The 22297-nt window shown below is 41.1% G+C and overlaps 1 protein-coding gene across 1 annotated transcript in view; it reads right to left on the reverse strand.

Annotated features, from left to right (window-relative positions):
- RSBN1L (round spermatid basic protein 1 like) overlaps positions 1–22297 on the reverse strand; it is a 135693-nt gene that overhangs the window by 16711 nt on the left and 96685 nt on the right. Inside the window, 1 exon segment of the mRNA XM_077471867.1 lies at positions 9621–9788. Within this exon segment, the coding sequence (XP_077327993.1) occupies positions 9621–9788 (168 nt within the window).

Here is a 22297-nt window from a genome sequence, read left to right on the forward strand (position 1 = left end):
TTTTAATGAGTGAAATAAGTATTTGATCCCCTATCAATCAGCAAGATTTCTGGCTCCCAAGTTTCTTCTATACAGGTAACGAGTTGAGATTAGGAGCACTCTCTTAAAGGGAGTGCTCCTAAACTCAGCTTATTACCTGTAAAAAAAGACACCTGTCCACAGAAGCAATCAGAGATTCCAATCTATCCACCATAACCAAGACCAAAGAGCTGTCCAAGGATGTCGGGGACAAGAGAGAGACCTACACAAGGCTGGAATAGGCTACAAGACAATCTACAAGCAGCTTGGTGAGAGAGTGACAACAGTTGGTGCGATTATTCGCAAATGGAAGAAACACAAAATAACTATCAATCTCTCTTGGTCTGGGGCTCGACGCAAGATCTCACCTCGTGAAATTTCAATGATCATAGGAACGGTGAGGAATCAGCCCAGAACTACACTGGAGAACCTCGTCAATGATCTCAAGGTATCTGAGACCATAGTCACCAAGAAAACAATTGATAATACAATAGGCCCTGAAGGACTGAAATCCTGAAGAACCCACAAGGTCCCCCTGTTCAGGAAAGCACATGTACAGGCCCGTCTGAAGTTTGCTAATGAGCATCTGAATGATTCAGAGGAGAACTGGGTGAAAGTGTTGTGGTCAGATGAGACCAAAATCAAGCTCTTTGTCATCTACTCAACTTGATGTGTTTGGAGGAGGAGGAATGCTGCCTATGACCCCAAGCACACCATCCCCACCGTCAAACAAGGAGGTGGAAACATTAGGCTTTGGGGGTGTTTTTCTGCTAAGGGGCAGGACAACTTCATTGCATTATAGGGACGATGAGCGGGGCCATGTACTGTCAAATCTTGGGCAAGAACCTCCTACTCTCAGCAAGGCATTGAAAATTCGTCTTTAATGGGTATTCCAGCATTACAAGGACCCAAAACACACGGCTAAGGCAACAAAGTAGTGGCTCAAGAAGCAGCACATTAAGGTCCTGGTGTTGCCTAGCCAGTCTCCAGAGCTTAATCCCATCCAAAATATGTGGAGGGAGCTGAAAGTTCAAGTTACCAAATGTCAGCCTCGAAAACCTTAATGACTTGGAGAGGATCTGCAAAGAGGGGTGGGACAAAATCCCTCCTGAGATGTGTGCGAACCTGGTGGCCAACTACAAGAAAAGAATAAAGGGGAATTTTAGGGGTGGATGTGGCACTGCCAATGATATGCAATCATTTACGTAGATGTGCAAGGGCTGTGCAAACTCAAGGTGTATTAACCAAAGGTAAACATTACTGTATAATCCACATTTGATGTGCCATAAAGTTATACTTACAGGTATAATTCTAAAGTATATATGTATATATATTACACACACACACACACACACACACACAGTAAATCACAAAAGTGAGTACACCCCTCATTTTTTTAAAATATTTTATTATATCTTTTTATGTGACAACACTGAAAAAAATATAAGAAAAAGTACTAGTGCGCTCCACTTGCCTACTAATCTGATGAAAACTAATCAAAAATAAATATAGATGAATAAATAAAAGGAAGCAGCCAGCATAAAAAGTGATCTCAACACCTGAAAAGAATATGTAAAAGAAAATATGCGGCGCTATCCCACTTCCTCCTAAACTAACAATGTCACAAAATATAAATAAAAAAGTGACGAACCTGTGTGTGAAAAACTGTGTGCAAAAGAGCAAAACAAAAATAACCAGCAATAAAATACTGTGCAATATAATACAATTAATAAAGTGCAAATGCAATATCATAAAAATAAGAAAGTGCAATAAAGTCCATCAAAACCACACAAATGATCAGTGCAGTGCAATCTCCAAATGACAGCAGTGTTCGTAAAAAAACAAAAAGTGCAAAATGGTTAATACACATCCGGTATATGGCTGATGAATTATCTACATTGATGGGCTGGTATTATGAGGAGAGGAGAAAATCGCCAGAGGGTTATCTATATCACGCCTGATTGGGTCATTGATGGTCTCTATTGGAGGTGAGAGGCTGGGGGAAACAGGTGGTGCACAAGTATAGCACTGAATGAATGGTGGCCTGTCACAGGATTTGGAGCATTTTTCATATTCCACTGCATGGACTGATCTTAAGATCACAGTATATATATTGGAAATCACACCGCACTGATCGTTTGTGTGATATATTAACCATTTTGCACTTTTTGTTTTGTTTTTACGAACACTGCTGTCATTTGGAGATTGCACTGCACTGATCATTTGTGTGGTTTTGATGGACTTTATTGCACTTTCTTATTTTTATGATATTGCATTTGCACTTTATTAATTGTATTATATTGCACAGTATTTTATTGCTGGTTATTTTTGTTTTGCTCTTTTGCACACAGTTTTTCACACACAGGTTCGTCACTGAAAAAAATACTTTACTAAAATGTAAAGTAATGAGTGAGTGCACAGCTTGTATAGCAGTGTAAATTTTCTGTCCTCTCAAAATAACTCAACACACAGCCATTAATGTCTAAACCGCTGGCAACAAAACGGAGTACACCCCTAAGTGAAAATGTCCAAATTGGGCCCAAAGTGTCAATATATTGTGTGGCCACCATTGTTTTCCAGCACTACCTTAACTCTCTTGGGCATGGAGTTCACCAGAGCTTCACAGGTTGCCACTGCAGTCCTCTCCCACGCCTCCAGGATGACATCACAGAGCTGGTGGATGTTAGAGACCTTGCACTCCTCCACCTTCTATTTGAAAATTATACAAAGACGGGGGATGAAAAACAAGAGGGACTGGAGGGCAACCAACCCCCGGGACTTTTATGACGGCACTAAATATACTTAAACCATATATAAAATCATTGAAATTTTTATTTGATGTACAAAAGACATTTTATGAACAAAATAGACAATTACATCCATTAAACATACAACATGACAAAGTGCATATAAAAATAAAAAAAAAGAGTTGGTATGTGGGCTTATATAGCTCCATCCATTACCACATTCTTATGTGATTTAAACTGCATTGTTTCTTTCCTACATGTTTCGCTCTTCAGAGCTTCCTCAGGACAATTGCAGCAAACAAAAATACTGAAATTATATAAGAAAATTTATTTTAATACACATATACAACATTTTTGTACATACAGTAAGCCCGGAACACAGGCATAGGAAATGTCCACCTATATGGTTTGACATATCATAATTACATTAGTCTAGTGATGGATTCACTCCAGTCTAACAAGAACGGCCCTAACTGCAGCGAAACCATCACCAGAGAAATATTTTTTAAAACACAAGGACATAATCTACATATCAATAGTAAATCCACAAATTGATTGTCAAAGAAGGGGGGGCAACTAAACCATTTCCAAGAATGGCGTCCCCAAATTTATTAGCATATTTAGTGCTACTACACCACCATAAATGGTGTAATTCTCCTACCAAGGAGAATGCAAATTGGGTTGTAGAAAAAAAAAAAAAAAAAAAAAAAAAAAAAAACAGCAACTGAAATATAAGATATAAGATATATATACTTTTCAACCAAAAAAATGAATGAAACTAAAAATAAAAAAATATGTAAATAAATATATAAAGATGTATATAGAACTAAAGTCTTACCCCATATAATCAGGCAAGTTGCTTGTATTATTTATCGTTATTATCGTATATTGGATATATCAATTAACATTGAAATGAGGACAGATAATCTCTTCCTCCTTTACTTGTCAAGCCAGCGGACCGCGGCAAAAGCCCCCATTTAGGGATCCCCCATTTCTGTCCCCAAAAGGATCTGCAGAGGCACGAGAAATATGTGTAAAATATATCTTAGCCATTGGATTATATTTATCAAATGGCGCAGTCCAAATTTCTAACATACCTGGTAGTGATATGACAATGAAGAAATGAAACCAGTTCACACAGCCCGGTATCCACGTGTACCATATATTGTCAGATAAAAGTTGGATAAGATGTGTTTCTGAACACGAGAAAATTCTCTGTATTGATCTCTGAAACAGGAAAAATAAACGAAGAGACCAAGTCTTCATTATAGCCATCCCAAAAATAAGAGTAAAAAAGATGCATGGCCCTAAAATTAGGACTGCAGGCATGTCCAATTAGTCCAGTAAAGACATATTTGTCTTACCTGTTAAATGAAACAACGTGGTCTGTTCGGTAAAGTTTTAGGAGTTTCCTCCATCCGTTTGGTGGCTCCGCGTGTCCGCTCCCAATGCTAGCTTGGATAGCACTGACCGGGAGCCGCGAATTTAAACTCGTGTCTCCAGCCCAGCAGCGTCTGACGTCATTGCTGGGCTGCGGGCACACCTAATGGGAGGATCCCCTTCGTGCGCACGCGCGCACGGCGTATTTTCTTTGTGCGCACGTAGGTGTCTAGTGCGCATGCGTAACGAACGTGTTACACGTCCGTACAACGCGTCGGCCATTTTAGATTCTGGCCGAAATGAAAGGCTTTGCCAGTAGTGACCCCTAGAAGCCTGTACTGTGGCCTGGATCCACCATTTGGCCAGAGACAGGTAACCTATACGGTTTAGGGGCTGTCAGCCCTGATTTTAAATTCAAATGAGTCATAATTCAAGCAAATGGGGACAGAGGTATCCCGACATAAGTGTCGGTTACCATATGTCCCTGGTTTCAAATGATGGAAATGGAAACTGAATTGCTTGAGACCGGCAAACCCGAAGAAGGGGATTAACCCCGGTTACCTGTCTCTGGCCAAATGGTGGATCCAGGCCACAGTACAGGCTTCTAGGGGTCACTACTGGCAAAGCCTTTCATTTCGGCCAGAATCTAAAATGGCCGACGCGTTGTACGGACGTGTAACACGTTCGTTACGCATGCGCACTAGACACCTACGTGCGCACGAAGAAAATACGTCGTGCGCGCGTGCGCACGAAGGGGATCCTCCCATTAGGTGTGCCCGCAGCCCAGCAATGACGTCAGACGCTGCTGGGCTGGAGACACGAGTTTAAATTCGCGGCTCCCGGTCAGTGCTATCCAAGCTAGCATTGGGAGCGGACACGCGGAGCCACCAAACGGATGGAGGAAACTCCTAAAACTTTACCGAACAGACCACGTTGCTTCATTTAACAGGTAAGACAAATATGTCTTTACTGGACTAATTGGACATGCCTGCAGTCCTAATTTTAGGGCCATGCATCTTTTTTACTCTCTTATTTTTGGGATGGCTATAATGAAGACTTGGTCTCTTCGTTTATTTTTCCTGTTTCAGAGATCAATACAGAGAATTTTCTCGTGTTCAGAAACACATCTTATCCAACTTTTATCTGACAATATATGGTACACGTGGATACCGGGCTGTGTGAACTGGTTTCATTTCTTCATTGTCATATTACTACCAGGTATGTTAGAAATTTGGACTGCGCCATTTGATAAATATAATCCAATGGCTAAGATATATTTTACACATATTTCTCGTGCCTCTGCAGATCCTTTTGGGGACAGAAATGGGGGATCCCTAAATGGGGGCTTTTGCCGCAGTCCGCTGGCTTGACAAGTAAAGGAGGAAGAGATTATCTGTCCTCATTTCAATGTTAATTGATATATCCAATATACGATAATAACGATAAATAATACAAGCAACTTGCCTGATTATATGGGGTAAGACTTTAGTTCTATATACATCTTTATATATTTATTTACATATTTTTTTATTTTTAGTTTCATTCATTTTTTTGGTTGAAAAGTATATATATCTTATAGTTCAGTTGCTGTTTTTTTTTTTTTTTTTTTTTTTTTTTTTTTCTACAACCCAATTTGCATTCTCCTTGGTAGGAGAATTACACCATTTATGGTGGTGTAGTAGCACTAAATATGCTAATAAATTTGGGGACGCCATTCTTGGAAATGGTTTAGTTGCCCCCCCTTCTTTGACAATCAATTTGTGGATTTACTATTGATATGTAGATTATGTCCTTGTGTTTTAAAAAATATTTCTCTGGTGATGGTTTCGCTGCAGTTAGGACCGTTCTTGTTAGACTGGAGTGAATCCATCACTAGACTAATGTAATTATGATATGTCAAACCATATAGGTGGACATTTCCTATGCCTGTGTTCCGGGCTTACTGTATGTACAAAAATGTTGTATATGTGTATTAAAATAAATTTTCTTATATAATTTCAGTATTTTTGTTTGCTGCAATTGTCCTGAGGAAGCTCTGAAGAGCGAAACATGTAGGAAAGAAACAATGCAGTTTAAATCACATAAGAATGTGGTAATGGATGGAGCTATATAAGCCCACATACCAACTCTTTTTTTTTTTATATGCACTTTGTCATGTTGTATGTTTAATGGATGTAATTGTCTATTTTGTTCATAAAATGTCTTTTGTACATCAAATAAAAATTTCAATGATTTTATATATGGTTTAAGTATATTTAGTGCCGTCATAAAAGTCCCGGGGGTTGGTTGCCCTCCAGTCCCTCTTGTTTTTCATCCCCCGTCTTTGTATAATTTTCATTGGGACGTGGCACTCTTTGACTAAAAAATACAACTAGACCATTAGCCTATATCTATACGTATCTTTTATTTCTATTTGAAAATGCCCCACAGATTCTCAATAGGGTTTAGGTCTGGAGACATGCTTGGCCAGTCCATCACCTTTACCCTCAGCTTCTTTAGCAAGGCAATGGTCGTCTTGGAGGTGTGTTTGGGGTCGTTATGTTGGAATACTGCCCTGCAGCCCAGTCTCCAAAAGGAGGGGATCATGCTCTGCTTCAGTAAGTCACAGTACATGTTGGTATTCATGGTTCCCTCAATGAACTGTAGCTCCCAAGTGCAAGACACACTTTTCTTTGTACTCCTCACCTGGTTGCCACTACACACGCTTGACACCATCTGAACCAAATAAGTTTATCTTGGTCTCAACAGACCACAGGACATGGTTTCAGTAATCCATGTCCTTAGTCTGCTTGTCTTTAGCAAACTGTTTGCAGATTTCCTGTGCATCATCTTTAGAAGAAGCTTCTTTCTGGGACGACAGCCATGAAGACCAATTTGATGCAGTGTGCAGTGTATGGTCTGAGCACTGACAGACTGACCCCCCCCCCTTCAACCTCTGCAGCAATGCTGGCAGCACTCATACATTTCCCAAAGACAACCTCTGGATATGATGCTGAGCACATGAACTCAACTTCTTTGGTCGACCATGGCTGAAGCCTGTTCTGAGTGGAACCTGTCCTGTTAAACCGCTGTATGGTCTTGGCCACCGTGCTGTAGCTCAGTTTAAGGGTCTTGGCAATCTTCTTATAGCATATGCCATCTTTATGTAGAGCAACAATTCTTTTTTCAGATCCCCAGAGAGTTCTTTGCCATGAGGTGCCATGTCGAACTTCCAGTGACCAATATGAGAGAGAGCAATAACCCCAAATTGAACACACCTGTTTCCCATTCACACCTGAGACCTTTAACACTAAAGAGGCACATGGGGGGGGCGCTAATTGGGCCCAATCAATTTGGGCATTTTCTCTTAGGGGTGCATTCATTTTGTTGCCAGTGGTTTTGACATTAATGGCTGTGTTGAGTTATTTTGAGGGGACAGCAAATTGACACTTTTATACAAGCTGTACACTCACTATTTTACATTGTAGCAAAGTGTCATTTCTTCAGTGTCGTCACATGAAAAGATATAATAAAATATTTACAAAAAATGTGAGGGGTGTACTCACTTTTGTGAGATTTTATATATATATATATATATATATATATATATATATATATATATATATATATATATATATATATATATATATATATATATATATACACACACATACACACACACACACTGTATCTATATATGTGTTACATGTGCATGAATAAATTGTAAAGTACTCCAACATTAAATTGTTATAATATAACAATATATTAGTCCACTGGAGAAATCCTGTCAGGTGCCAAACGTCCTTAAAATAAGGTGAGTAAAGATGCCGCAAATGCCACACAAACGAGCGGTGCCGGTGTATCACTCATGCTCCGTGTAGTTGCACTCATCAGATAGATCTCCCCACTCAGGCCACATTCGCAGTTACAATAACTGTCTGTAGATCTTTTTCCCACGGACGCCTCTGTCTCCTTAGACCCCTTTCACACCGAAAGCAGTTTTCAGGCTAGCTCCATACTGCTCGGTCTAGCTCCATCTTGTTAATGTTTTTAATTATATATGGTGCTTTACTATTAGCGAAGTACTAGTAATGTGCAATGTTCTTCTAATGAGCATGGCTTGCTACATCATTCCCACTCACAGTTGATCTTTTTTGCAACTAAATCAGGCTCTTAAATTCCATCAGGGCTTTTTGGGGCATTTTCAATACGAATGTGACACTACAAAATGTGGAAAAGTCCAGGGGATGTGAATACTTCTGAAAATTACTTTATACATATTTTTATTGTGATAAAATAAGTCTCCTACATTTATGCCTGAATAAAACTTTATCCTGTATATTTTATATTGGTAACACTAAAACACATGAAAATAATTTCAGTGGAAGGAAATATAAAACTATTTAATTATGAAAACTAAAAAGGTGAAAGATTAATCTATTCACCGATAAACATAAAAACAATGCTTAAAGTTTTACTAAACCCAGCAATATGAAACTAGTTCATCTGCCATCCCACAGTGCCCACAGCTTATGAATCTTATTTTTACATTAAAATACTGCCACTATATACCTTTTTGGATGATCTGTATACCATGGTTACATGATAAACTGCAGTTTCTCCAGTGCTGAGAGTTCAGGTAGGAGGACATTTCCACTACAGCCTGTATACACGCCCACATGTGTGATGTCAATATCATGTGACCTGAGAACAAGTAATTATTCTCTCCAGCATAAAAGACACAACTGAGCATGTGCAGGTCGGCTACCCTGCCTGTGTTAGCTGGCCTTCCCCAGATAGACGGTGCAGGAGGGGAGGATCTGTTCATACAGGATAAAACAGCCTTTTTACACAATGCAGGGGATTAACCCCTTAAGTTCCTCAGTGAGTATAACAAGCACGCTATGCTGCATATACTGACTGATTTTACTATTGTGGGTTTAGTAACACTTTCAGGCCTCTTTGATGCTGGTTCTCCTGCATTTACCTTTTCTAAATGCAGAACACATATTATCTAGGTATAACTAACGGTTATGCCTCACTTTTTTTCTGTTTAAATGTGTGTGTGTAAATCTACTACTGGATATAGAGAGCCAAACCCATACTACATCTTTATTTAAGAGAAGCCTTGTATTTTTCAGTAAATACAAAGCTTCCTCTAATTGGCCATGGCAGAGAGGTGGTCAGTTGACATTATGATCTCCACCTCAACCAATTAGAGGAAGTCTTGTATTCACTCAAAAAATATAAAAAAGGTGGAGTTACCTTACGTGCAACAACTTCGCCAGAAAAAAGAAAGTTGCTGTTCCTGCTGCTCAAGGAAGCCCTAGCTACCTCTGGTTGAGAAAGACAAAACTAAATGGTCATTACAATACAGAACAAAATCTACATATTTTTGTAATCTGATGCTTTATGCCTCATGGAGGTGAAAAGGGAATGAAATCAATATGCATGCAACGCACCAAATAAAAGCAGTGAAATTACAAAGATGCTTACCACTCTCCACAGTGCACTGCTTTCAGTACACCTACAGCTGCGGTAGTCTGACGCTCAAAGCCCTGTCCTATGTGATCAGCATGTGCCCTTGTCCTATCTTCAAACAGCATTTCCCGAGGCTCACTAGCCCGAGGTAGGTACTGCAGGTTTTTTATTTCATTGGTAGTTCTAAAGAATAATAAAAAAGAAAGTTAAAACACAACGTAACCTCTGTAAATATCAGTTACCCAAGATGTCTAACATGTTCATTTTGTTAAATAACTTGCAGTTTGTGTATTTGTGTAACTGGGTCATTTTCACTGCTGCCCCCTATAAGTGGGCCACTGTCAATATAGGTTTGACACAATCCAACCTTTGAAAGATCCTTGAACTTGTACACAGTCACCTATAAATGCACTTGTGTGTCCTACATATGTGTACTGTGCACTGCTTGGATCCACTGTGCCACTAGGGTCAGAGGTCAAAATGTTCCAGGTCTCCCTATAGATGATCAGTTACAAATTGTATTCCCTTAGGGTGGGCCACTTTACCTCAAGTACTCCCTGAGGAGTACATGTACTTTTATTTTCAAAACTTTCAAAGAAAAAAATAAAAATGTATGTAAATTCAAACTTTTCATTTTGAGTTTAAGAGAGAATAGTTAAAACCCCATACGGTTATTTTTTACTAAATGTGTACGGCTAGGTAGATTTCCCTTTGCCTTTTATCCTGGAGACTGAACAGGAAACAAGAGGAAATCTCTCTAAATTTGTACTTGAAATGTTAACATTTTCAATTTTCTCTTACTTGAGACAAGGTATTCTTAGACAACAGTCAATGAGGAATCTAACAGATGTGGAAATCCTACTACAAGGTGAATGTGAAGGGGTTAATGAAAAATTTATGAAAAAAAAAAAGGGGGGGGGGGGGGGGGTGATCTTGCACTTTAGACTTCCAGAGGAAGTATGAACCTTTTGGACATCGGCTAAAGATGTCACCAACGGTATCACTCTTTCCTGCAACGTCTTGCAGTCTAAAGTGATTTATCAAAACAGGTCCATTAATTAAATGGGAGCAGGATCTCCATCTTTCCCTCGCAGATAAACCATTGGCAAATAGCAATTGTAAAAAAACTACACACACTCTCCATAAATCACTGGGAGATATCCCAAAAAATTTATTTCAGATGGTATATGACACTCTACACAGTAGCCAAATTTTCTGAATCAGGCAAAAGTTTATGCTGATGAGGTTGTGGTCTGATGGGCATGCTGATGTTATGGTCATGTCTCCATCTTAGAAGTTTTTGGAATGCAATGTTCCGCCTTCTCTCTGAACTGGTTGCATTACTAAACCTAATGCCGCTTTGGCCATTCTTAAGCATTGGCGCAAAGGACTTCCCTTCAATATTCACACCCATGGTCACACATGTTCTACTGATTTATGTCTCGTTTACAACTTGTTAAAAAGTGGAAAAAAAAGTTAGTGAGGTGCCCAACATACCGTATTCATCGGCGTATAACACGCACTATTTTTCCCCTTAAAATCAGGGGGAAATTGTGTGTGCATGTTATACGCCGATCCCCCGTTGATTTTAAAGGAAACGAGCGAGCGGAGCCAAGATACACAAAGCCAAAGTACACTCGGCTTTACTCAGTTCCTTTTGCAGTCCCGCCCACCTCCACTGATTGCGAGAGGAGCAAGCGCCGCTGACATACAGAAAGCCTAATGTACTTCGGCTAGTCTCGGCTCCTCTCGCAGTCCCGCCCACCTCCACTGATTGCGAGAGGAGCAAGCGCCGCTGACATACAGAAAGCTGAATATACACTGTAGATGGACACTGGGCTAGGCTGCAATGATGGACAAGGCTGCAGATGGACACTGATGAGGCTGCATTGATGGGCATTTTAATGTAAGTTTTTTTCCTTAAAATCCCTCCTAAACTTGGGGTGTGTGTTATATGCTGGCGTGTGTTATACGCCGATAAATATGGTACCTAAGGTTAAAAGACACATAGATCCAATATATATCTATGAAAATATTATGGCTTACTCTGCAGGCCATTTAGAGAAGTTTCATGAGCATTGGTACTACTGGACAGTCAGAACGCAGAACAGTGCTTTTTTGTTCAATAGACTTCAATGAAGAAGTTGCCGAAAAGCATGTAGTTGGTTCTTGACGTGTTTTTAATGCTTTTTTTTTTTTTTTACACCGAAACAGATCGGCATTAAAATAAAAAAACATACAAAACGCATCATAAAATGTGTAAAAACCTGTGTGCAAATACGCAGAAAGTGGATCAAAAGCAAACTGCAAAAGTGTGAACCAGGCTATAAGTTCATTTTTACGTTTTTGTATAAATGTTTTCTAGCCATGCTACATTATACTGAAAACATATGTGCCGTCATTGATAAGATGTTGCAGTCTTATGCTATTGGAAATGATATCTCTAAGGCCCCTTTCACATAGCCTCTCTGTATGTCCATTTTTCATCCATCCGTTGACGGATGAAATACATACACATGTATCTCTATGGGATAGAGGACGTTAGCAGATAATCATCTGCTGACATCTGTCTCCACTAAGCTCAGTTTTTTTATGACGAAAGAAACCACATTTTTTCATCCATAGAAAAAACTGAACGGACTTTAAACCCTACCTTTTTTTTTCTTCCATTAAACACACTGCATATAGCTGGTTGCTAAGGAGGGGACCGGGAAGCCGGCCGCCGCATCCTTAACAACAAATGAGTCATCAGCTGTCAGTGGGGTTTCCTGCTGACAGCTGAATGTAAAAAACAAATAAAAAATTGCTGGAAAAAAAAATATATATATAAAAATATATATATATATATATATATTATATATATATATTTATTAAAAAAACACACACACAGCATGGAGCCCCCCACCAGGGTCCATACCATGTCCTTCGGGAATAGTATGGATTCAGAGGGTGTCATGGTTATGCAATAGAGTTTGTCTGCTTACCTGTTTCCATGTGTTCATCTCTAGAGACCAGCCGACCCTCACCTGACTGCTTTTGTAATCCATCCTCTGGCATGACTCCAGCCTAGCTCCTATCAGAGAACTCTATATTAACCTGTGCACGGCAGGCCAACCCTGCTGATCAACCATTGTGTATTCCTTTGTGCGTTTAGCTTCCTGTTACCTGCCGTGTGCTCTTGACTATCCCTGTTTGCCTGTGATCCTGACCTATTGGTGTCTCCCTGACTATTCCTGTCTGCTTGTGGCCCCGACCTTGGCTTGATCCCTCACTATCCCTATCCTCCTGTTGCCTACTGTGGGTGCGAGCTGGGGGACCCTGGGGGTTGCGACCTTGAGCCAGTTGCAGCCAAGTCCATCCTTACCACTAGAGGCTCTGGTGAACACCTGCTGGTTTTAGACTCCGCTCCCCAGGGAATCTTACGCTCTAACCTCGGTGGGATCTGTCTCCCATCCGCAGCAGTCAGCCTTAGGGTCCACAACCTTGCGGTGCGCTCCTGATCCCTACGGTGTGCATCTGTCACCTCGCCTCAAGGTGACCTGACAGAGGGGACCACCCTCCCCAAAAAATTTTACATGGCTTCCCCCCAATCTATACCAGACCCTTATCCGAGCATGGGGAAGGTGGTGGCGGGAGGAGAAGATGGCAGTGGCGGAGAGGACAGCACTGGGAGAAAACAGAGCCGATAATAAAGGAATTAAAAAAATAAAATCAGGATCAGATTCCAATAAGCCCCCGCACCACCCGCAGACCCTGACAACCACTGGCCAGGGTTGACGGGAAGAGGCCCTTGTCCCCATCAAAATGGGGGCAAGGTGCTTTGGGGTGGAGAGCGCAGAGCCCTCCTGCCCCCCTAAGTACCCGCCCCCTATGTTGAGGGCATGCGTGACTGAACTGAACAAAAAAAGGAATGTCTGTGTGGAACCAGTCTATACCTTTTTCTATCACATCAAGTTGTGCTGATGAAATTTGTAGTGCATTTCATGCAACATTATTTTGTACCATATGTTTATTTTGTTTACTATAAAACTCAAAAACTAATGAAAATGAAAAAAAAAAAAAAAAAAAGGGTGAAATCAATTATGAAAATTGCCACATCCAAAAGGACATCAAAGGTCAACCTGGCCTTCCAGGCCAGGCAATCACCACTAAGGGGAAACGGTTACCTTAAAGACTGGTGAATCTCAGCTAAATGTGGGGGAGAACCAATGAATGAGCGTGTCATAAGAAAAATAGGTGGAACAACTACTTTAACAAAAGTAAAAAAAATTATAACAGTTAAGGTGGTCAACAAAAAAAGACTAAGGTAAAGGCTGAAGCCTAGAATAGCTCGCCCTTGACCGCAGGGAAATTGAAGTTGAATAAATAATTTATGCCCAAACCAAAAGAGCCACCAGTTAACAGTCAAAAATGGAACAACTTAATCTGGATAAATAAGACATATCCAGTTTTAAAAAAAACTACCCCAGGTTACAGCGGATCTTGGTTTCATCCAACATTAAATAATTTGTTTGGACCAAGCAAACTTTTTCATTCACGAACAGTTGCAGCGGCTGTATAAACTATATGTAACCTCAGCTACATACAGTATACAGTGCTCTGTCTGGGCCTTGGGCCAAGAACATCCCACTTAGTAACCTCTAAAAAGATATGCCTGGATGTAATAGCCCTTTCCAGAAATAATCTAAACTGTAAGAGGAAAGAAAACTATAAACTGGTTAAAAGTAGTAATCCCACAAAGTAAAGGTTGAGGTGATCTATAGCACCTATGTAAAAAGGAGGAGAAAACATTATAATACAAGCTAGCCTACAAGAATATCAGGAGTCTCATGACCAGAAAGAGGAGGATGCCTTCCAACTCATATCCAAAGGCCTATCATGGTTCAAGAAGCCATAGAATAGCTTGATTGCCTGTGTATTTGGAACATGATTCTAGGAACTAGACGTGTGCACTGCCAAAAATGTATTCCTTTCTTTCTTTTTTTTTTGTTTTCTGAGTCATTTGTTATGATTGAAATTCGTTATTTCAAATAAATTTGTAAATTTTAATATTTGGTTATTCAAAATCCGAATATCAGAAAATCAGAAAGAAAACCTGAAAATAAAGAATAACCTAATATTTGAAAGAACGAAAAAAAATCGGAAAATTTTAAAATCCAAAATAATGAATAACTATTAAATTATAGGTATTGGAATTTTCTTTCAAATTTGGCTGTTAGTGAACGTAACGAATATGAATTTATTCTAAGTTACGAATTATCTGAAATAACGAATGCTGCATATCAACCAATGGAATGCAAAAAAATTAACAATAGAATGTTTTTATTATTAAATATTATTAATTTGTTACTTTCCATTTGTTGAGATGCAACATTCGTTATTTCGGATAACTTCCTATTCATTATGTTCATGAACATCCAAATTTTAAAGGAAATTCCAATACCTATAATTTAATAGTTAGTAATACGGTAGTTATTATCAGTTAGCTAGTTGTTATTTCAGACTTTAGAATTTTCAGATTTTTGTTCTTATTTTCAAATCTTCTAATGTCTGAATTTTCAGACAAATTCGTCAAACAAGTTTTAGTTAATTTGAATATTCCTGAATTAACAAATTTGTTGAATTTCAATGAAAAACTAATTTGGAACAAAACAAATTGACATATCTACTAGGAACCCCTGTAAAAGGCAAATTGTAGAAGTAGGAATGGATCTTTTTTCCAGCAAGAAGGTCCCACGGAGGTCTCCAGCTAGCACTATCCCCACTTAGGAGAACTCTGCAGCCAGGTAATAGAATGTTTTGTCTACTGATCTCACAGAAAAGTATAGGACTCCTACAGAAGATGGATATTGAAGATGGATATTTTCTGAGAGAAAGCAAGGATGCATTTTGACACTAGACAAAGTAGGGAAGCATACATCCCCCTAAGGAAAAGCCTTCCAGGATGAGGATGAGAGTAAAGAGAAAATTCCCAGTTAGCGGCAAAGGGTGTTCTGAAGGATCAGTGTTGTGTATTGTCCAATTAGATTCTTTAACCACTTTCAGACCGGACCATTTTGCTGGTAAATGACCAGAGGTCTTTTTACACTTTGGCACTGCGCTGCTTTAACTGGTAATTGCGCGGTCATGCAATGTTGTACCCAAACAAAATTTGCGTCCTTTTCTTCCCACAAATAGAGCTTTCTTTTGATGGTATTTGATTGCCTCTGCGATTTTTATTTTTTGCGATATAAACGTAAAAAGACCGCAAATTTTGAAAAAAAATGATATTTTCTACTTTTTGTTATTAGAAAAATCCAATAAACTCAATTTTAGTCATACATTTAGGCCAAAATGTATTCAGCCACATGTCTTTGGTAAAAAAAAAGTCAATAATTGTATATTTATTGGTTTGCGCAAAAGTTGTCACATCTACAAACTAAGGTACGTTTTCTGCAATTTACGCAGCTTTTAGTTTACGACTGCCTATCTCATTTCTTGAGGTGCTAAAATGGCAGGGCAGTACAAAACCCCCCCAAATGACCCCATTTTGGAAAGTAGACCCCCTAAGGAAATTGATAAGAGGCATGTTGAGCCCATTGAATATTTTATTTTTTTGCCTCAAGCGATTGAATAATGACAAAAAAAAAAATTTTATTTTTTTTTTTACACAAAGTTGTCACTAAATGATATATTGCTCACACATGCTATGGGCGTATGTGAAATAACACCCCAAAATAAATTCTGCTGCTTCTCCTGAGTACGGGGATACCACATATGTGGGACTTTTTGGGAGCCTAGCCGCGTACGGGGCCCCGAAAACCAAGCACCGCCTTCAGGCTTTCTAAGGGCGTAAATTTTTGAGTTCACTTCTCACTACCTATTACAGTTTTGAAGGCCATAAAATGCCAAGATGGCACAAAACCCCCACAAATGACCCCATTTTAGAAAGTAGACACCCCAAGCTATTTGCTGAGAGGCATGTTGAGTTCATGGAATATTTTATATTTTGCCACAAGTTGCGGGAAAATTACAAACTTTTTTTTTCTTCACAAAGTTGTCACTAAATGATATATTGCTCATGCATGCCATGGGCATATGTGAAATGACACCCCAAAATAAATTCTGCTGCTTCTCCTGAGTACGGGGATACCACATATGTGGGACTTTTTGGGAGCCTAGCCGCGTACGGGGCCCCGAAAACCAAGCACCGCCTTCAGGCTTTCTAAGGGCGTAAATTTTTGAGTTCACTTCTCACTACCTATTACAGTTTTGAAGGCCATAAAATGCCAAGATGGCACAAAACCCCCACAAATGACCCCATTTTAGAAAGTAGACACCCCAAGCTATTTGCTGAGAGGCATGTTGAGTCCATGGAATATTTTATATTTTGCCACAAGTTGCGGGAAAATTACAAACTTTTTTTTTTTTTTTTTTAACAAAGTTGTCACTAAATGATATATTGCTCACGCATGCCATGGGCATATGTGAAATGACACCCCAAAATTAATTCTGCTGCTTCTCCTGAGTACGGGGATACCACATATGTGGGACTTTTTGGGAGCCTAGCCGCGTACGGGGCCCCGAAAACCAAGCACCGCCTTCAGGCTTTCTAAGGGCGTTACAGTTTTGAAGGCCATAAAATGCCAAGATGGCACAAACCCCCCCCAAATGACCCCATTTTGGAAAGTAGACACCCCTAAATTTAGGGGTACACTAGTGAGACTAGGTAATAAATGGCGGGTGCCCTGAAACTATAAAAAAATAACTAACCAACCAGCGTCACCTGTAACAGTTATATGGTGATCACTGGTGAAAGGGTTAACTAGGGGGCAATCAGGGGGCTTTATGCGGTAGTATATGGGGGTCCCTGGCGCTATAAAAAGCTGCGGCGAACCTAAATACCTACCTGCCTAACTAGCGTCACCTGTGACACTAATACAGCGATCAGAAAAACGATCGCTTATTAGGCTGGGTTCACACTGGAGCGATGCGGGAACGCCACGAATGCGCGGCGGGTTCCCGCATCGCATGCCTCCCGGCGGGAGTTCACACTGCCCTATGCGAACTGCTGGGAGTGTCAGTGAAATGTTACTGACACCCCCAGATCAGTTCGCATATCGCAGTGCAATCTGCAAACTCGGATCGCATGGTGTGAACACCCATGCGATCCGATTCTGCTGCGGGCCAAAAAAAGGGTCCCGTGCGAATTTGCGGCGGGTGTGGCGGGTGCGGCGAATGGCTGAACTCGAATCGCACAGAGATCGGATGTGATTTGCACTGCAGTGCGGTGCGAATCACATCCGTTCTCATAAACCGCTGCAATGTGAACCCAGCCTTAGTGACACTGGCGACGGGGGGTGATCACGGGGTTAAACCTTTATTGGGGGGGTTAGGGGGGTACCTTAGAACTAAAGGGGGCTAACCCTAACTGCCCTAACAGTTATTAGTCACAAATGACACCCGCCGGGTGATCAGGGGGTTAAACCTTTATTAGGTAATAAATGGCGGGTGCCCTGAAACTATAAAAAATAACTAACCAACCAGCGTCACCTGTAACAGTTATATGGTGATCACTGGTGAAAGGGTTAACTAGGGGGCAATCAGGGGGCTTTATGCGGTAGTATATGGGGGTCCCTGGCGCTATAAAAAGCTGCGGCGAACCTAAATACCTACCTGCCTAACTAGCGTCAACTGTGACACTAATACGGCGATCAGAAAAATGATCGCTTATTAGGCTGGGTTCACACTGGAGCGATGCGGAAACGCCGCAAATCCGCGGCGGGTTCCCGCATCGCATGCCTCCCGGCGGCAGTTCACACTGCCCTATGCGAACTGCTGGGAGTGTCAGTGAAATGTTACTGACACCCCCAGATCAGTTCGCATATCGCAGTGCGATCTGCAAACTCGGATCGCATGGTGTGAACACCCATGCGATCCGATTCTGCTGCGGGCCAAAAAAAGGGTCCCGTGCGAATTTGCGGTGGGTGCGGCGGGTGTGGCGGGTGCGGCGAATGGCTGAACTCGAATCGCACAGAGATCGGATGTGATTTGCACTGCAGTGCGGTGCGAATCACATTCGTTCTCATAAACCGCTGCAATGTGAACCCAGCCTTAGTGACACTGGCGACGGGGGGTGATCATGGGGTTAAACCTTTATTGGGGGGGTTAGGGGGGTACATTAGAACTAAAGGGGGCTAACTCTAACTGCCCTAACAGTTATTACAGTCACAAATGACACCAATGCAAAAAAAAAAAAAAAAAAAAATGACATTGGTGTCACTGTGACTGGGGGGCAGGGGTAATTGGGGGGGTGATCGGGGGGTAAAGGGGGGGTGTGAGTGTGCCTGGCATGTTCTACTGTGTGTGTAGAGTGTTGGTGCAACTCACCGATCCGCTCTCCTCCGTGTCGGAACGAAAAATACCGACACGGAGGAGAGAATACATCACTTCCTCTCCTGTGTTTACATTACAGGAGAGGAAGTGATGTCACGGGGGATTCCTATTCGTCGGGAGCGATCGCGAGGGGGTGGCCATGAACGAATGGCCGTCCCCTCGTCCGGGATCGCTCCCGCACGAATACCGACCGCCGCAGGCACCGGGCGGGGGCCCGATCGGGCCCCCGACCCGCGGGAGGCAAGGGACGTACATGTACGCCAATATGCCTGCCCGTGCCATGCTATCGACGTACATCGTCGTGCGGCGGTCGGCAACTGGTTAAAAGAATGATCAAGGAAAAGTTCTGAAGGACAAACAAGAGAAGGGAGACCATGTGAAAAGTAACTTAACAATCCCTCAATAACCTCATGTATGCCAGGAAGGAGGAGTTATGGAAGATATCCTTTCTTTATTTTGCATCAAATGGAATTAATGCTCTCAGGGATACATTTCTATAAAGATAGGAATCGGAAAACCCCAAGATGCAAGGAACTCAAACCAAGTCTGGAAAAAAAAAAAAACAACAGAGAGCCAGAGGGAGGCCATTCATTCAGCGGTTTAGTTCTGCTTTAACCCCATGTGAAACACAAGGTCAGATTCTTGCAAGAGACTGCTGCAGATGAAACACAAGGCATGGCAATAGCTCCAAAAGCACCAAGACCAAAGAGCGGTCTTGTTTTAAAAAGCTGATCTATAAATCTGAGTCAAACCCAATAAGGGACATGCATTTATGCCAGACTGTTCAAACTGAGACCCCCCGTACGGACTCCAATTAATAGTGAAATCCCTACAGGTGACAAATAAACCAGTTTGGTGGTATGTATTGTCAAGGTGGATGAATGGAGTGCCTACAATGAGCAGAGACAATTATCTGTAAATATCCTCTCAAAAGTTCTTTCAGATTGTCAGGAGGAATATGTGATTCACGGGTTCTTTTCAATAGGCAGAGAAGGTTTTACATAGTTAGTGGGAAGAAACAGCTCTAAATGACCCCATGCCTACAACAGCAGATTGATCCTCCAATTGTAGGGTAGAACGTACTATCAGTTTAAGTATCAATGACTCCTTGTAAGCCAGAGCCTTTTTGGAATTTTTGCAACACTTTTGAATAATTTGCTGTATTAATTGTGCAGAGATAAATACAAAATGGATCTATTATAAGGGTCTTGGGTACATATAGGAGGTCTCAACCACGCAATATGGAGCTTTACAAGACTCAGGTCCTGGGACGACTATTAATGTAGGATTGTCCGGATTAATGATGCATGTGTCTGTTCCTTTTGGGAATACAGAGAATTTACACATAGCTACAATAGAGGAGTATGGGCTGAGGTCACCTGTTGCACCAGGACTGTCCTCTGTGTGTCTTTGGAAAGATATGTTGTACAGCATAACGGTAAGCTAGGTCCAAAGTAAAGGTTGCAGATGGCCACAGGTGACAGAAGCGGAATCCGAGACCTGATAATCCACAAGGTGGCTCAGAAGCAAACATCAACAGGAAAATTGCTTCATCAAGGATGATTGGCGAAAGAAGGAATGTGGAGCGAGCGTGCAACACTCCACCTTGCAGAAGATGCCAGCACTCAGTTCCTCTCAGCCCTACCTTCACTGTCTTAAGATGGTGGTGGTGGTGGGAAATTTAAAATGCAACCAATAGTACAAACTGTGAGATAGTTCCCAGTGCTTCAGCCCAGCCAGTCTTGGACAACATTGGAGTCCTCCGTGACTGGGTCTTATCAAAGGATGTGCCATGACTCTAGAACTAAAAAGAGCCTCTTTGTGGCTAACACAGTACACAAATGCCTGAAAATGCCATGATGCAGAGTTCAATGCCCAAATGTCACATTTAAGATAAGCCTGCAATCCTACAGTGCAATGGAGTTCAGATATAGATGCAGGCCGGATGATCTTAGGCATAAGAGCCTGGGTCACACCAGAGGCTGTACTAAACACAGTACACAAATTTCTAAAAATGCTAAGATGCAGAGTCCAGTGCTCAAATGTCATATTTCAGGCAAACACTCAATTTTACAGTACAGTAGAGTTCAGATATGGCTTCCATATGGCCTTACTCTCAGAGGGGTCTTCAGAGACTGGGTCACACTAGAAACTTTGCCACAGCTGTAGACATGGAGAGCATCCTGCAGTGAACACAGTCCACAATGGTCTGGAAAACACCACACTGTGGAGCCCAGTGTGAGAGAGTCACGTTCCATGCTAGCCCCACAATTCTCCAGCCAGCAGGGTCAGGGTATGGCTTCCAAAATTGAGTATATGCTGATCTGCATAGCTGCTGTGTAGAGACTAGCTTAACACTGCGCTTCTTAATGTTTAGACTGAAGACAGCAATGAAAAAATAAAAAAAATCTACAGAATATTTCAAATGCATAAAAAATAAAAGAGCATAAAGAAACAAAAAATAAATCAGAGTTGAGAAAAAGGCATCCAACCACCTTGTACACTAGCAAATAAAAAACGAGGCATGGAGGCGGCATTATATGGGGTAAGTTAACAGTTGTTCCCCAACTTCCAAACCTTCTGTATAACCCTGAATCTATGAATTTTACTACATTTCTGTGTACCTCAATAGACAATAAAGGAAATGCTCTAACATACCACTTTAAGCCCCTGTACACGCGGTCGGAGATTTCGACAACCAAATCCATCATATTTTGTCCGTCTGATCTTGTCCGAAACTGTTACATACACACGGTCGGACAAAGTTGTCGAAAAATCCGATCTTTCAGAACGTGATGACGTAATTTCGTTAAGATGAGACTACATTCAGGCTAGTAGCCAATAGCTTTGATGTAGGAATTTGATCTGAGCATGCATGGCACTTTGTCCGATCAAAATTCTCTACACATGATCGGAGTATGTCCTATCGGACCAGTTTGTCGGAAAATATTTCCAACAAGTTGGAAAATTGGGTCCGACGGATATTCCGACAGAATCAGTCCGATGCAGACCACACACAGTCTGATTATCCAACAACACGGTCCGATAGGACACATTCCGACGGATTCTCTGACCGTGTGTACAAGGGATAAGACTAGCATGGAACTTCAACTTTAAGATGGAGATTACTGCCCACACCAATCACAACCATTTCAATGCAAAAATTTAAACTGTCATGAGTGCAGGAATCGATATTGAAATCAAAAGGCGAGTTTTCCATGTACTTTTGGCCACTAGAGACTGAATGCAATTATTAATGCGTGTTTTAAAAGAAATTACTGATAACAAAAAAGTGCCCATAAAAGGAAAAAACTTCC

This window comes from Lithobates pipiens, unplaced genomic scaffold (assembly GCF_037356315.1).
Source record: "Lithobates pipiens isolate NorthernLeopardFrog02 unplaced genomic scaffold, aLitPip1_a1.2 Scaffold_8, whole genome shotgun sequence".
Classification (NCBI taxonomy): Eukaryota; Metazoa; Chordata; class Amphibia; order Anura; family Ranidae; genus Lithobates; species Lithobates pipiens.